This window comes from Desmodus rotundus, chromosome 2, assembly GCF_022682495.2.
Source record: "Desmodus rotundus isolate HL8 chromosome 2, HLdesRot8A.1, whole genome shotgun sequence".
In the NCBI taxonomy this organism is placed as follows: Eukaryota; Metazoa; Chordata; class Mammalia; order Chiroptera; family Phyllostomidae; genus Desmodus; species Desmodus rotundus.
Genome location: NC_071388.1, coordinates 105,611,465 through 105,626,532, shown reverse-complemented (window position 1 = coordinate 105,626,532; position 15,068 = coordinate 105,611,465). Strand labels below are relative to the sequence as shown.

Sequence of the window (15,068 nt, the reverse complement as noted above, 5' to 3'; positions counted from 1 at the left end):
TTAGCAATCTTTGCTAGTTGGCTGTGGGTAAGGTAGTTGTTCATGCATTTTTTCAATTTATCTATAGATCTTCACTAACTCTGTATTTCCAATCTCAAATTTTACTAGTTGCTTCTCCTACTCTATTTTTTGTTCAAATTTATAATTTGGCTCTGTCTTAGCCTGTTTTTTTACTTTTTCTTTTTTTTTTTATCTTTCATCCTGCCCTTTTATTTTTCTTTATTCTTTTTCCTTTTTCTTTTCTTCTCAAATTTTACTTTTTCCCTGTCTTAGCCTGGTTTTTATTCCTCACTCTTAGTATCCCTCACCCTCTATCAGTTCCATATCACTTCCCATTCCTCTAGACATCTCTCAAGCTTTTATTTCTTTTGTCCCTCACTCCCATACCACCTACATTAATTTTAGCTCATTTGTTGTTGATAGTGTTATGGTGGATCTTTCTCTCCAATTTGGCTCCTATTGTTTTATTACTTATTTACTTTTTCCCCTTCCTTTTTCTTTCTCTCTCTCACTTTACTTATTTTAATTTCTGTTTAAACCTAACACTATACACTTCCTTTCTCACAGTCAATTCTGCCTTCTTCATTCCCTTTTTTATTCATGATGTCAATTTTACTTTGTCTCTTCACATTGCTCCAACTTCCAACTCTTATTAGTGCTCCTCTTTCTGCACTCTCAAAATCATTTTTCTTTCAGTAGGTCATCTCATATTTGCTTTCCTTTCTTATAATAGTATTAATCTCTTTATACCCTTATTAATACTGGTTCATTTACTGTTGATAGTGGGATTGCAGGGGGGAGTTATTTTTGCAGATGTGGGTTTCTTACCTGAGTTTTGCGGTTTTGTTCTGGCAACACCTGCACAACGACATATAAGACGTGGTGGATGCAGTGACCCTAAGTCAACCAGCTGGAGGGAAGGACACACCAAAGAATGACCCCACAACAATCAAAACCCAATTACATCCAGAGAGCCAACATAAAGAGTATAAAGGGCATCCTAAGAGCATCAAGTTCAGCTGCTTCCTGGAGTTGTGTGACCTTTTCTCTCATCAAATTCAGGAATTTTCCCTTCATTACTTTTTCCAACACGTTTTCTATTCCTTCCTCTTCCTCTTCCTCTTCTCCTAACAGATTAAGGAGACTACACCACTTAGTCCTAAAGGTCTCCTGCAATAGAAGTTCACACCACAAAGACAGAGAGTCAATCCACATCAATTTAAGACACAGAAGCAAACAAGAAGAGTTTCACAAATAATAGGAAGACAAAGAAACAACCATCCCCAATCAAAAGGAAAGGAAGAATCCTCAGAAAGAATTCTAGATGAAATAGAGGCAAGTCAACTATCAGATGTTGAGTTCAAAACAATGGTTCCAAGGAAGCTTAATAGGCTCAGTGTGAATTACCGAAAACTAGAGGGAAACTACGAGGAACTTACTGTAAACTATATCAGCATGAAAAAGGACAAAGAAACAATCAACAAGAGCCAAGAGGAAATGAAGAATACAATTTCTGAATTGAAGAACGCAGTAGAAGGAATCAAAAGCAGACTAGATGAAGCAGAGGATCAAATCAGGGAACTGGATGACAAGGTAGGGAAAGACTCCCAGAAACAGCAAGAAAAGGACACAAGACTGAAAAAGAACAGAGGGATTAAGGCAACTGCAGGACAATATGAAATGGAATAATATCCATTTAATAGTGACACCAGAAGGAGAAGAGGAAGAGGAAGGAATAGAAAACGTGTTGGAAAAAGTAATGAAGGGAAAATTCCTGAATTTGATGAGAGAAAAGGTCACACAACTCCAGGAAGCACACAGGGTCCAATCGAGAGGAACCCAAAGAGGCCCACTGCAAGACACAACAAAATTAAAATGGCAAAAGTCAAAGACAAAGAGAGAATCTTAAAGGCAGCAAGGGATAAATAGGAAGTAACATATACACAGCCTGGAAAGGTTAGCAGCTGATACTCGACCCAGAAAGGAATGGCAAGACATATTCCAAGTAATGAAAAGCAAAGGACTGCAAACAAGACTACTCTACCCACCAGGGCTCTCAGTTAAAATGGAAGGTGAAATAAAGAGTTTCCCAGACAAGAGAAGACTAAAGGAATACACCTCCACCAAACCAGCACTGCAAGATATGCTAAAGAGATTACTTTAAGAAAAGGGGGGGGGGGAAAAGAGTGAGAGAGAGAGAGAGGAACACATGTACAAAGGGGGAAAATGACAATCAATAAATACCTAGCAATAATCTTAAATGTAAAAGGACTGAATGCTCCAATCAAAACACATAGGGTAGCTGAATAGATAAGAAAAAATGACCCACACATAAGCTGCCTACAAGAGACTCTCCTCAGAACAAAAGATCTACACAGACTGAAAGTGAAGGGCTGGAAAAAAAATTCCAAGGAAATAAACAGGAAAACAAGCCAAAGTAGCAATCCTTGTAACAGATGAAATAGACTTCAAAACAAAGGTCATAAAAAGAGACACAGAAGGACACTTCATAATACTCAAGGGGAAAATCCATCAAGAAGACATAAAGATTGTAAACATATATGCATCCAACACAGGAGCACCCAAATATATAAGGAAAATCTTGGAGGACTATAATCATGTTGACAGCAACATGATTATAGTAGGGGATTTTAACATCCCACTGTCAAAAATGGATAGATCTTCCAAACAAAATATCAACAAGGATATTGTGGAACTGAATGATCTAAGTCCATTAGATCAAATGGACTTAACAGATATGTGTATATATATATATACACACATACATACATACACATATATATATATATATATATATATATATATATATATATATGACATTTCATCCCAAAGAAGCAAAATTCACATTATTTTGAAATGCACATGGAACATTTTCAAAGACAGACCAAACAACAGGACACAAAACAAGCCTCAACAAATTCAAGAAAACTGAAATCATATCAAGCATTTTCTTGGACCACAAGGGACTGAAACTAGAAACCAACCTCAAGGAAAAAACTCAAATAACATTGAAACTCATGCAGACTGAGTATCATGTTATTAAACAGTGAATGGGTCAAGAATGAGATTGTAGAAGAAATAAAAAAGTTTCTGGAAAGAAATGAAAATGAACATACAATAGTCCAAAACCTATAGGACACAGCAAAGGCAGTCCTGAGAGGGAAATTAATAGCAACACAGGCCTACCTAAAAAATAGAAATATTTCAAATAAACAACCTACAACTAGAAGAACTAGAAGAAAAACAACAGAGCCCAGACCAGGTGGAAGGAAGGAAATAACCAGGATCACAGCAGAACTAAATGACATAAAGACTAAAAGAACAATTCAAAGGATCAATATATCCAGGAGTTGGGTCTTTGAAAAGATAAACAAAATCAACAAGTCTTTAAACAAACTGATCATGAAAAAAAGGGAAGAGGACCAAAATAAATAATATCAGAAATGGAAGAGCAGAAATTACAATTGATACCACAGAAATACAAAGGATTGTAAGAAATTACTATGAACAACTATACACCGAGAAATTTGAAAATCTGGGTGAAATGGACAAATTTCTAGAAAAATATAATCTTCCAAAACTGAATGAAGAAGCAGAAAGCCTGAACAGACTGGTAACAGTTGGTAAAATCAAAGCAGTAATCAAAAAACTCCCAGCACACAAAAGCCCTGGACCAGGTGGTTTGAGACAAGAATTTTACAAAGCATTCAAGGAAGAGCTAACCCATAACCTTCTCAGACTACTGCAAAATATCCAAGAAGAGGGAAAACTCCCAAGCTCTTTTTATGAGACCAGTATCATCCTAATTCCAAAACCAGATGAAGACACAACAAAGAAAATTACAAAGCAATATCCCTGATGAACAAAGTCGCTAAAATCCTCTACAAAATATAGAGAAACTGAATCCAACAATACAAGAAGAAGATCATACACCATGTTCAAATGGGATACATCCCAGAGATGCAAGGATAGTGCAATTTTTGCAAATAATAAACGTAATATATCACATAAACAAAATGAAAGACAAGAATCACAAGATGGTATCAACAGATGCAGAAAAAACATTTGATGAGGTACAGCACCCATTTTTGATAAAAACACTCAGCAAATGAGAGTAGAGAGAGCATACCTCAACATAATAAAGCCCACACATGAAAAATCTACAACCAACATCATACTCAATGGGCAAAATCTTAGAGCTTTCCCACTAAGATCAGGAACAAGACAAGGATGTCCTCTTTCACCACTTCTATTCAACACAGTATTGGAAGTCCTAGCCACAGTGATCAGACAAGAAAAGAAATAAAGGTCATCTTAATTGTAAAGGAGGAAGTAAAATTGTCGTTGTTTGCACATGACAAGATAGTGTACACAGAAAACCCTAGAGATTCCACCAAAAAACCACTTGGCCTAATAAGTGAATTTGGCAAAGCAGCTGGATACAATGTCAATATTCAGAAATTGAAGGCAGTTTTGTACATCAACAAATAGAAATCAAGAAATAGAAATCAAGAAAAAATCCCATTTGATATAGCCACAAGAAAAATAAAGTACCTAGGAATAAATCTAACCAAGGAGGTAAAAGACCTGTACTTAGAAAACTACACAACACTGAAGAAAGAAATTAAGGAAGAGACAAATAAATGGAAGCATAGACCATGTTCATCGATGGATTAGAAGAATTAACATAATCAAAATGTCCATACTACCCAAAGCAATCTATAGATTTAATGCAATCTCCATTAAAATACGAGTGACATAATTCACAGATATAGAACAAACATTTCAAAAATTTATATGGAACCATAAGCGACCCTGAATAGCTGCAGCAATTCTGAGAAAGAAGAACAAAGTAGGAGGGCTTACAATACCTGACATCAAACTATATTGCAAGGCCACGGTAATCAAGACAGTCTGGTCCTGATGTAAGAACAGACACATAGATCAATGGAAAGGAATAGAGAGCCCAGAAATAAACCTGTGTCGCTATGGCCAGTTAATATTCGACAAAGGGGTAGAAGCATAAAATGGAGTAAAAATAGCCTATTTAACAAATGGTGTTGGGAGATCTGGACAGCTACATGCAGAACAATGAAACTTGACCACCAACTTATACCACACACAAAAATAAACTCAAGAGGAGAACCAAGATGGCGGTGTAGGTAGACACACTGCGCCTCCTCGCACAACCAGAACTTGACAGAACTGGCAAGGAAGTCCGACACCAAGTAGATAAAAAAGAAACATACATCCAGACCAGTAGGAGGGGAGGAGACGGGCACCGGGGCGGAGAGGACTCGCGTGGCCGTGGCGGGACCGAGACTGGCGGAGTGTGGGACCAACGGAGCAGGCAGTCTGACCACTAGCAGACCCTGCGGCCCCACATTCGCGCACAGATAAACCGAGACGGCCGGACTCAGAGTGGCGGAGAACGGGGCAGGCAGAGCGGCAGGTAGCACCCCGCAGCCCCACACTCGTGCACAGATAAACCAGGATGAATGGCGGGGAGCGAAGCAGACCACGGGACCCAGGGTTCCAGCGTGGGGAAATAAAGCCTCAGACCTCTCACTGAAAGAGCCCGTTGGGGTTGGGGCAGCAATAGGAGAGACTCCCAGCCTCACAGGAGAGGTTGTTGGAGAGACCCAAAGGGGCCTAGAGCATGCACAAGCCCACCCACTCGGGAACCAGCACCAGAGGGGCCCAATTTGATTGTGGGTAGCCGAGGGAGTGGCTGAAATCCGGGGCAGAGTGGAGCGGGTGCCATTGCTCCCTCTCAGCCCCTCCCCCACACACAGCGTCACAGCACAGCGACCAGCATTACCCCGCCCTGGGGAACACCTAAGGCTCCGCCCCTTTAAGTAACAGATGGGCCAAGAAAAAAAAATATGGCCCAAATGACAGAACACTTCAAAGCTCCAGAAAAAATACAACTAAGTGAGGAAGAAATAGCCAACCTATGGGATGCACAGTTCAAAACACTGGTTATTAAGACGCTCACAGAATTGGTTGAATTTGTTCGAAAACTAGATGAAAAAACGAAGGCTATGCCAAGAGAAACAAAGGAAAAAGTACAGGGAACCAATAGTGAGGCGAAGGAAACTGGGACTCAAATCAATGGTGTGGACCAGAAGGAAGAAAGAAACATCCAACCAGAAAAGAATGAAGAAACAAGAATTTGGAAAAATGAGGAGAGGCTTAGGAACCTCCAGGACATCTTGAAACGTTCCAACATCCGAATTATAGGGGTGCCAGAAGGAGAAGAGGAAGAACAAAAAATTGAAAACTTATTTGGACAAATAATGAAGGAGAACTTCCCCAGTCTGGAATAGGAAATAGACTTCCAGGAAGTCCAGGAAGCTCAGAGAGTCCCAAAGAAGCTGGACCCAAGGAGGAACACACCAAGGCACTTCACAATTACATTACCCAAGATGAAAGATAAGGAGAGAATCTTAAAAGCAGCAAGAGAAAAGGACACAGTTACCTACAAAGATGTTCCTATAAGACTGTCAGGTGATTTCTCAAAAGAGACCTTACAGGCAAGAAGGGACTGGCAAGAAGTATTCCAAGTCATGGAAGGCAAGGGCCTACATCCAAGATTACTGCATCCAGCAAAGCTATCATTTAGAATGAAAGGGCAGATAAAGTGCTTCTCAGATAAGGTCAAGTTAAAGAAGTTCATCATCACGAAGCCCTTATTATATGAAATGTTAAAGGGAGTTACCTAAGAAAAAGAAGATCAAAAAAAGCAACAGTAAAAATGACAGCAAACTCACAGTTATTAACAACCATACCTAAAACCAAAACAAAAGAAAACTAAGCAAACAACTAGAACAGAAACAGAACCACAGAAATGGAGATCACATGGAGGGTTATCAATAGGGGATTGGGAGGGGGAGAGAGGGGGGAAAGGTACAGAGAATAAATAGCATAAATGATAGGTGGAAAATAGACAGGGGGAGGGTAAGAATAGTGTAGGAAATGTAAAAGCCAATGAACTTATAAGTATGGCCCATGGACATGAACTATAGGGGGGGAATGTGGGAGGGAGGGTGTGGGCAGGATGGAGTTGAGTGAAGGGGCAGAAATGGGACAACTGTAATAGCATAATCAATAAATATATCCAAACAAACAAACAAACAAATAAATAAAAAAAAATAAACAAACTCAAGATGGATAAAAGACTTAAATATAAGTCATGATACCATAAAAGTCCTAGAGCAGAACATAAGCAGGAAAATCCCAGATATTCCACACAGCAGTATTTTCACCAATAGTCCCGTAGAGCAAGAGACATAAAGGAAAGAAAAAACAAATGGACTTCATTAAATTAAAAGTTTCTGTATGGCTAAAGAAAACATCAGCAAAATGAAAAGGGAACCAACTACATGGGATAATATATTTGCCAATGATACCTCGTTCAAGGGTTTGATCTCCAAAATATATAAAGAACTCACACGACTACACTCCAAGAAGACAAACAACCCAATTAAAAAATGGGTGAACGACCTGGGCAGACACTTCTCCAAGGAGAACATAGAGGGCCCAGGGACATGTGGAAGGATGCTCAGCATGATTAGCCATCAGAAAGGTGCAAATTAAAACCACAATGAGATACCACTTCACACTGCTGAGAATGGCCATCATAAACAAATGAACAAACAATAAGTGCTGGCGAGGTTGTGGAGAAAAGAGAACCCTAGTTCACTGTTGATGGGAATGCAGACTGGTGAGGCCACTGTGGAAAACAGTACGGAATATCCTCAGAAAACTAAAAATAGAACTACCTTTGATCCAGCAATTCCACTGCTGGAAGTATACCCTAAGAACCCTGAAACACCAATCCAAAAGAACCTGTGCACCCCAATGTTCATAGCAGGACAATTTCCAATAGCCAAGTACTGGAAGCAACCTAAGTGCCATGAGTAAATGAGTGGATCAAAAAACTGTGGTACATTCACACAATGGAATATTATGCAGCAGAAAGGAAGAAGGAGCTCCTACCCTTCGTGACAGCATGGATGGATGTGGAGAACATTATGCTAAGTGAAGTAACCCAGGCGGTAAAAGACAAATACCACATGGTATCACCTGTAAGTGGAATCTAATCAACAAAACAAACAAGTGAGCAAAACAGAACCACAGACATGGAAATAAAGAACAAACTGACAGTAATCAGAGGGGAAGGGGGATAACAAGATAAAGAAGGGGAGGGTGGTCAAGGAATATGTATAAAGGACCCATGGACAAAGTCTAAGGCGGGAAGGATTGAGGGTGAGAGGTGGGGGTGGGTGGGGTGGCAGGAAAGGGGTGGAGAGAAAATGGAGACAACAGTACTTGAACAACAGAAAAAAAAAGAAAAAAGAAACGTGTACTTCTGACTACATATATTTGTATAACATTTGGTAAAATAAGAAAGTGTTACTTTTACAAATAAAAGGCATAAATCAAGATCAAAACAAAAAAAGAAATAGTGGGTGACAGACCATCACATTAGCAACTTAGGAACTCTGAAACAGTTCAGGGGAAAATGTTATTTGCACTACACTTGGAACTTCTCTGTAAGTTTGAGATCCTTTCAAATTTTTAAAAAAGAGAAAATCTTTTACTATAACATGTTAGACAATGTGAATTAACTCATAAGCAATTATCATACAGGGAAATGGTCTTAATATAATGCAGCAATCATTAGGTTTATTTCCAGTGTTACTCTATAAGCTAATACATTTGCACCAAATTAGAGAAGTTGAAAGTAAAGTACACTAATGTAGCAGAACTTGGGCTAGCCACCTCAAGAAACACAGGACTGTATACAATACCGATCGCCCCCATTCTTCTTCTTGTTTCATTTTGGCCATGTGTTCTGACTTAAAAGTGTTCATTGCATTATATAATTTTGCCTTGTCACCATAACTGAATACTCTCAACCCTTCCATACCCTCCCATTAAGCTATCTTCACCAATATTTAAAGTTAAGTCCTATCTATACTGTAGCATTCATTTATTATGAATTTAACTATGCTAGTATTTTTATTGAGATTCTAAATTTCCTGAAAGTATTCTAGTTACAAACTTACACAGTGTTTAGGCCAGCCCTGTCCCTATTTGTCCCACAATCCCCATTATTTCTAGTGTATTATGTTGCATAACCCGGTTATTTCAGCAATGCCACCAGCTTCTTCAAGATGACGTGGATGCATATGTAATTTTATTTACTCTCAAAGCTCTCCTATAAACTAGAGAATTTTTAAAAAGGCATTACCCAGAGCCTTTATTGAACAAAAAGATGTGATCATTTTGATAATCAAAAAGAATAATTGTTGCAATTAACTGGGACCCACTGTATTTATAAAAATTCATGAGTTTCTAATAATACCCCCCAAAGTAGGTAACTGTTCACAGTTTACTTAAGTAGCTAGTAAATTAACCAAATGTGGTAACTAAAAACAAAAGATTAAGCATTTAATTATAGTAACTGAATAGCTCCAGGTGATGAAAAAAGCGTATTTCACATAAGAATGCAAGTTAATAAATGTAGATGAGATGACAGAATTAGAAAATCATCATTTTGCAATTCTTAATGAAATAACAAACTTAGTTGTAAAACCATTACATGAATAGTTGATGGGGGAGTAGATCTTACGGGATGAAAGTAACACAAGTAGATTTGTCACCAAAGTAACAAAATAGATTGGGAACAAGGGAGGAAATGTAACTTTATAATGGAGGGATCATATTGTCATTTTCCTCATCCAATGTATCCACTTCATCTTCACAGCAGATGCCTGATCTCAGCATTAGTGATGGCTGGATAACCAAACACTGTGTATCCTGTTACAACATCAAGCATGCACATCACCCATAATGTAATCTTATGAGATGGAATACTACAGAAACTACCCTGATTTTTTTTAGTAAAGCATTAGTTAAAAAGGGACTAGTAAATTTAGTAAATTTTAGTAAAAAAGGGACTACTCTAGGCTTTAAGATTTGAGGGACATAACCAGGTGCAATGCTGTCATAGATAAGATCCTACCTTTACAATAGATTGTCAAAGACATTTTTAAGACAGCTGGGGATATCTGAATATACACTGGGTGATAGATGATATTTAAAAATTACTATTAGGTGTGGAAGGGCATGATGTCTGTAATCTATTTTTTAAAACTTCAGTTTTTTTTTTAATTAAAAAAAAAATTACCCACAAGGACAGGGATAACAGGAAAGAAAATAAGAGCAACAAGGTTTTAGGATCTGGAAAATGAGTAAATATGAGGTCTGTCTGGAAAAAGTCCAGCCATGGTTAATGTAACAAAAACAGTTTGCGCAATGTCAGTGTATCCTGGCAGCCAGGGAGAGTGGACTGGAATGTGCATGTGTGAACAATGACAACAATGACAATGACTTCACTGTAGTAGTCAGTGGGGGCAGTAGATGCTGTTGAGACAGCATGTGTACTGTGTGGCCATTGCATTTAAAACGACTCAGCAAGTAGAGCGATGAATCAGCATCACATTTTGTGTTAAGCTTTAACATTCCTCTGTGGAAACTATTTGGATGATTTAGAAGGCCACAGCTGGTGACTGGCAACTTCATCATGACAGCGTGCCCACTCATTCATCACGTCTTGTGCAGAGTTTTTTTGGTGAAACATCAAATCACCTAGGTGACTCAGCCTCCCTACTGCCCAGATTTGGTGCCCTGTGACTCTTGGCTTTTCCCAAAACTAAAATCACCATTGAAAGAAAGGGGAGAGATTTCAGACCATTGATGAGATTCAGGAAAATACAACACGGCAGCTGATGGTGATTGGGAGAACTGTGTGAGGTCCCAAGGCGTCTACTTTGAAGGGGACTGAAGCATCATTGTCCTATGTACAATGTTTCTTGTATCTTCTTCAATAAATGTCTCTATTTTTCATATTACATGGTTGGACATCTTCTGGACAGATCCCGCACATTGAAATATTAAAATAATATGATAGGTAAAGTGAAGTAAACAAAAAAGAAGTTGAATATAGATTTTAAAAATAAAATCCATTTCAATTCCAAAAACAATTACTCTCCATTAAAAAAAATGATATGGGTGAAAGGGGTCAAAAGATACAAACACCTAGTTATAAAATAAACAAGTCATGAACATAATGTACAGAGTGTTAACTATAGTTAATAATACTATATGGCATATTTGAAAGTTGCTAAAATCTTAAAAGGTCTACTGACAAGAAAAAAATTTTTTGCTACTATGTATGGTGACAGATGGCAAACAGACTTACTGTGGTGATCATTTTGTAGTGTATACAAATATAGAATCATTATGTTGTACACCCAAAACTAATATAAGGTCATCTGTCAATTATACATCAATTAAAAAAATTAAATAATGTTATAATCATACAATTATACAACTAAAATTAAAAACTTTTGGCAATATATCATCTGTTATTGCAGTATTGTTTACTAACCTCTGATTCGTCACCCTTCTCTCTATAAGCAGTAGCAATACTGGTCTGAACAGCCTTAATCCATGCCTGGCGCAGTTTTTCAGAATCTGCCTGAAGCATGCAACTTCTAAAAGGAAGTAACATTTTACTCTCAGCCACCAAATGAAGCCACAAATAATAATAATATTTATACTTTTTTGCTCACTGCTATTTAATAATTTTTTTAACAAAAATAATCGTATTTGTTGAAAGGTTTTTATCCATCTTTAGGATAGAGTGTGTTCATTAAGCAATCAAGGTATCAATGAAATAAGTTACCTATTGGAAAGAAATTACCCACTCCTGCACATTAAAAGAAAACTTTGAACATGCCATATAAACATAACATATTTTTCTATTGGGTAGAAATATAAAATGATATTCAACAAATAATTAATCTGATACGAGTTCAGTTCATCATCCATGACAGCTACAAAGTTTTCATATGGCCACATTAATAATCTTTATGGAATTTAAAAAACATATGATACTGGAAAGATGTTGCAGACATTTCTGACTGTAGTACCTATAATCACTAATTAATAAAATTTACTTTTAAATACTTTTTTTTCCTCTTTAGCACAGAGCATCACAAGTGAAACCCAAATCTTTCTCTACTCTGGAAAGTTCTTTAAGACAAACTATAGAAACATAACAGCAACTCTCAAATTCTTCAGAACCACTCACTTTGTCGGAGAGACCACCTCAAAGCAGAATCGCCGTTCTATGTCTTCACAATGTTTCACTGTGCAGAGCCGTAGATCTTCCACTACCACAGTGGGGTTATCCTACAATAAGGAAACAGAACTCCCACATTTATCAATCTAGATTTCAAATACTACTACCAATAATACTTAAGAATATTACTTGGCCTAAATGGGTTAATTTTAAAGAGTTATATTTTTGTTATTTTAGATTAGGAGTTATCTACACAGATATAACTAATAAAGGTAATTCTGTCCTGTTAATACTTTTACCTGCCTCATAAAATTGCTGTGTAAGAATTAAGTGAAATAGTTTAAGCCTAGCTCAAAACTTGGTAATTAATTAGTAGGTGCTCCATAAATGTTAGTTTCCTATTAATTTTCTTCCATATCCATTACACTCTTGGCATAATAAAAACTACTCTCCTCCAAAAAGAAGCCTTTAATGAGTCAAGTTTTATATAACTGAAAAAAAGAACGCTATATATCCTTCTAAAAATGCCTCAGAAAATGAGAAAGATTTTATCATTTTCTAGTACTTAATAAAAATGTAACTGAAAACCAAGTTTATCAGAGTAGAAAAAAGCATGACTTAATTAGTTAGAATAAAGGACTTGTGGGAAAAAAATCTGCAATCACAGAACCTACCAAGTAAAACTTCGTATTGTGTTACCTCAAGAGTAAAAGTGAATATTTCAAATTTACAATTGTATATATCATTAATGAAGGCTAACTACGTAAAAATTATGTCACCAATTAACCAAATAGTTCTTTTTTCCTAATTTTTTGGAAGTTAAAAGTATTTATTGATATGATACATTCTCCATGTATCAGCTTAAGAAGTTTGTAGGTAAAGTTTATCTGTGCACGGTGGGAAGAGACACAGATAAGGGAAAGGGAGGAAAGGAAAAAAATGGTCACAAGGAAATAGAAAAAAAAAATACACCACAGGTTACCAGAACCTTCAGAATAAAAAAAAAGAAAGAAAAGAAAAACCTGTGAGCATCAACATCAACTATACAAGGATTACAAAGACTCGTGTGAAGGAAACAAAATCTTCAGTGCTTTGCAAGGTGTCTACAGACCATTTTAATACCCTCCTTCCACATAAAGCAAACCTCCCAAAGTCTCTCCTGGGCCACTGGGCACCTCTGACTGCAGTCTTCTGAGTGAACACCAACAAGGCTGGTGATAGGAGAGGGAGAGCAGAGAAGTCCAGGTACACTGGGGAGGGACAAGGATCAGTACCTTCAGAGGGAAATGTTCAGAGAGATAAAGTGGCGCATTTGGACATAACTTGGGAGGGAAGTGAGTTTGCCACATTCTCAACATCACATGTGATTTTAGTGTGCCCTTCCAAAAAAATAAAAATTCCTCATCCTTAAAATAAGGTTCAGAAAAATGAATCTATAAAAACAATGTTAACAAATTTAGAGGTTTTTATTTTAGTTCAAGGTTACATGTTAATGTCATTTCTAACCTTTCTATATTATCATCTGTCCCTCCCAACATTTCTTAATGATATTTCTTAAAAGCCAGCCTTTTCCTAAAACCTCAAAAAATTACTATGGAATGGTAGTATTATTCCTGTCACACAAAGAGACAAAGTAATATATGAAGAAAAAAAGTAATAATCCTGGGACAGAAAAAAAATCCATCTCAAAGCCAGGAATTAAGAATTTGGATTTCAAAATTACTCTGCATTTAAGTATCAAATACTGATATTTTTTTCCTTCTGAATCCTCTTATACATGCTCAAACTTAAAACTAATAAACAGTAATTTCACACACATGAGTATTTATGGACTTCAATGCTTTCCCAAGACAAAGAGATCAAGAACCAAAACCAGGACTCAGTGAAGGTTTTTCACTTAATTATTTAACAAAAGACCTACCTTAAACTTTTTCTGGTAAACCAACTGATTGTTCTGTATTGAAAACCAGCGTCTAAATAAATACAAAATAGATTCAATTTTCACAAACAATTTATTCAGTTGTTGTTAGGAACTAAATATTTTGGGAAGCCTAGAAAAATCAGTTGATGGTAATTATGTGTTGTTGAGAAATACACTGTTTTGTTTCGCTTTATATAAACTGATGCCAATGAAATTACTGAAAGTAAAAAACAATTTTAAACAATTTTAAAACCACAGATTAGGAAAGTGCAACTACTACATTTTGATTAATTTTAAGTTAGAAATTTAAATCCTAATGAAAGCTATCTTTTATGCTATCATCAAATAGTAATTATTTTAAAGTAAAAATTTATTTCTTTGATGTCCCTCAAAAATAACCAAAATCTTCCCCCCAAAATAACTGCTTTCATTGAAAGTAGAAATAAATTTATATTGTAAATAAAACTATCCACCTGTATACACTAAAACACTGAAGTAAATGGTACTTTGTTTTCAACATTTCTGCAGCTAATTCCGCAAGCATTTGATTAAGCAAAATAGATGATTAAATCACCATTTTACAACTGCTATCAAACAGGAGACAACTGCCAATTCATTTGGCCTTACTTTCATATAATCATATAAGCAGAATAATCAAACTTATTATTAAAAATGAGTCATCTGACTATATTGTTCTTATTACTGTAAATTATATTACTGTAAATTAGGCAAATTTACTTGCAATCTTCTTTAAAAAAAAAGCTAAGCTACTTATGGCATATTTACTAATTCTAACTTATTAAAACAGTATAAGGACCTAAAGACTTATATATAAAAAAAAAAAAAAAAGCAGCCAAAAGCCATTCATAAAGGAAAGCAAAAATTCTCATCAAGCATGGAAAGTAAAACAAAATGAGTCATTACTTTAAAATTAGTTTCATGTGAGATGATTTCTATTGTGAACATTAA

At 36.4% G+C, this 15,068-nt stretch overlaps 1 protein-coding gene across 5 annotated transcripts in view; it reads right to left on the bottom strand.

Moving 5' to 3' along the window:
* Positions 1-15,068, bottom strand: part of ACAP2 (ArfGAP with coiled-coil, ankyrin repeat and PH domains 2) — a 139,601-nt gene that overhangs the window by 29,676 nt on the left and 94,857 nt on the right. For all 5 annotated transcript variants that reach the window (XM_053918505.1, XM_053918507.1, XM_053918506.1 and 2 more), the window contains 3 exons: positions 14,100-14,151; positions 12,188-12,288; positions 11,483-11,588 (listed from right to left, as the gene is read on the bottom strand). In XM_053918505.1, coding sequence (XP_053774480.1) covers positions 11,483-11,588; positions 12,188-12,288; positions 14,100-14,151 — 259 coding nt within the window. The remainder of the gene's footprint in view (positions 1-11,482; positions 11,589-12,187; positions 12,289-14,099; positions 14,152-15,068) is intronic.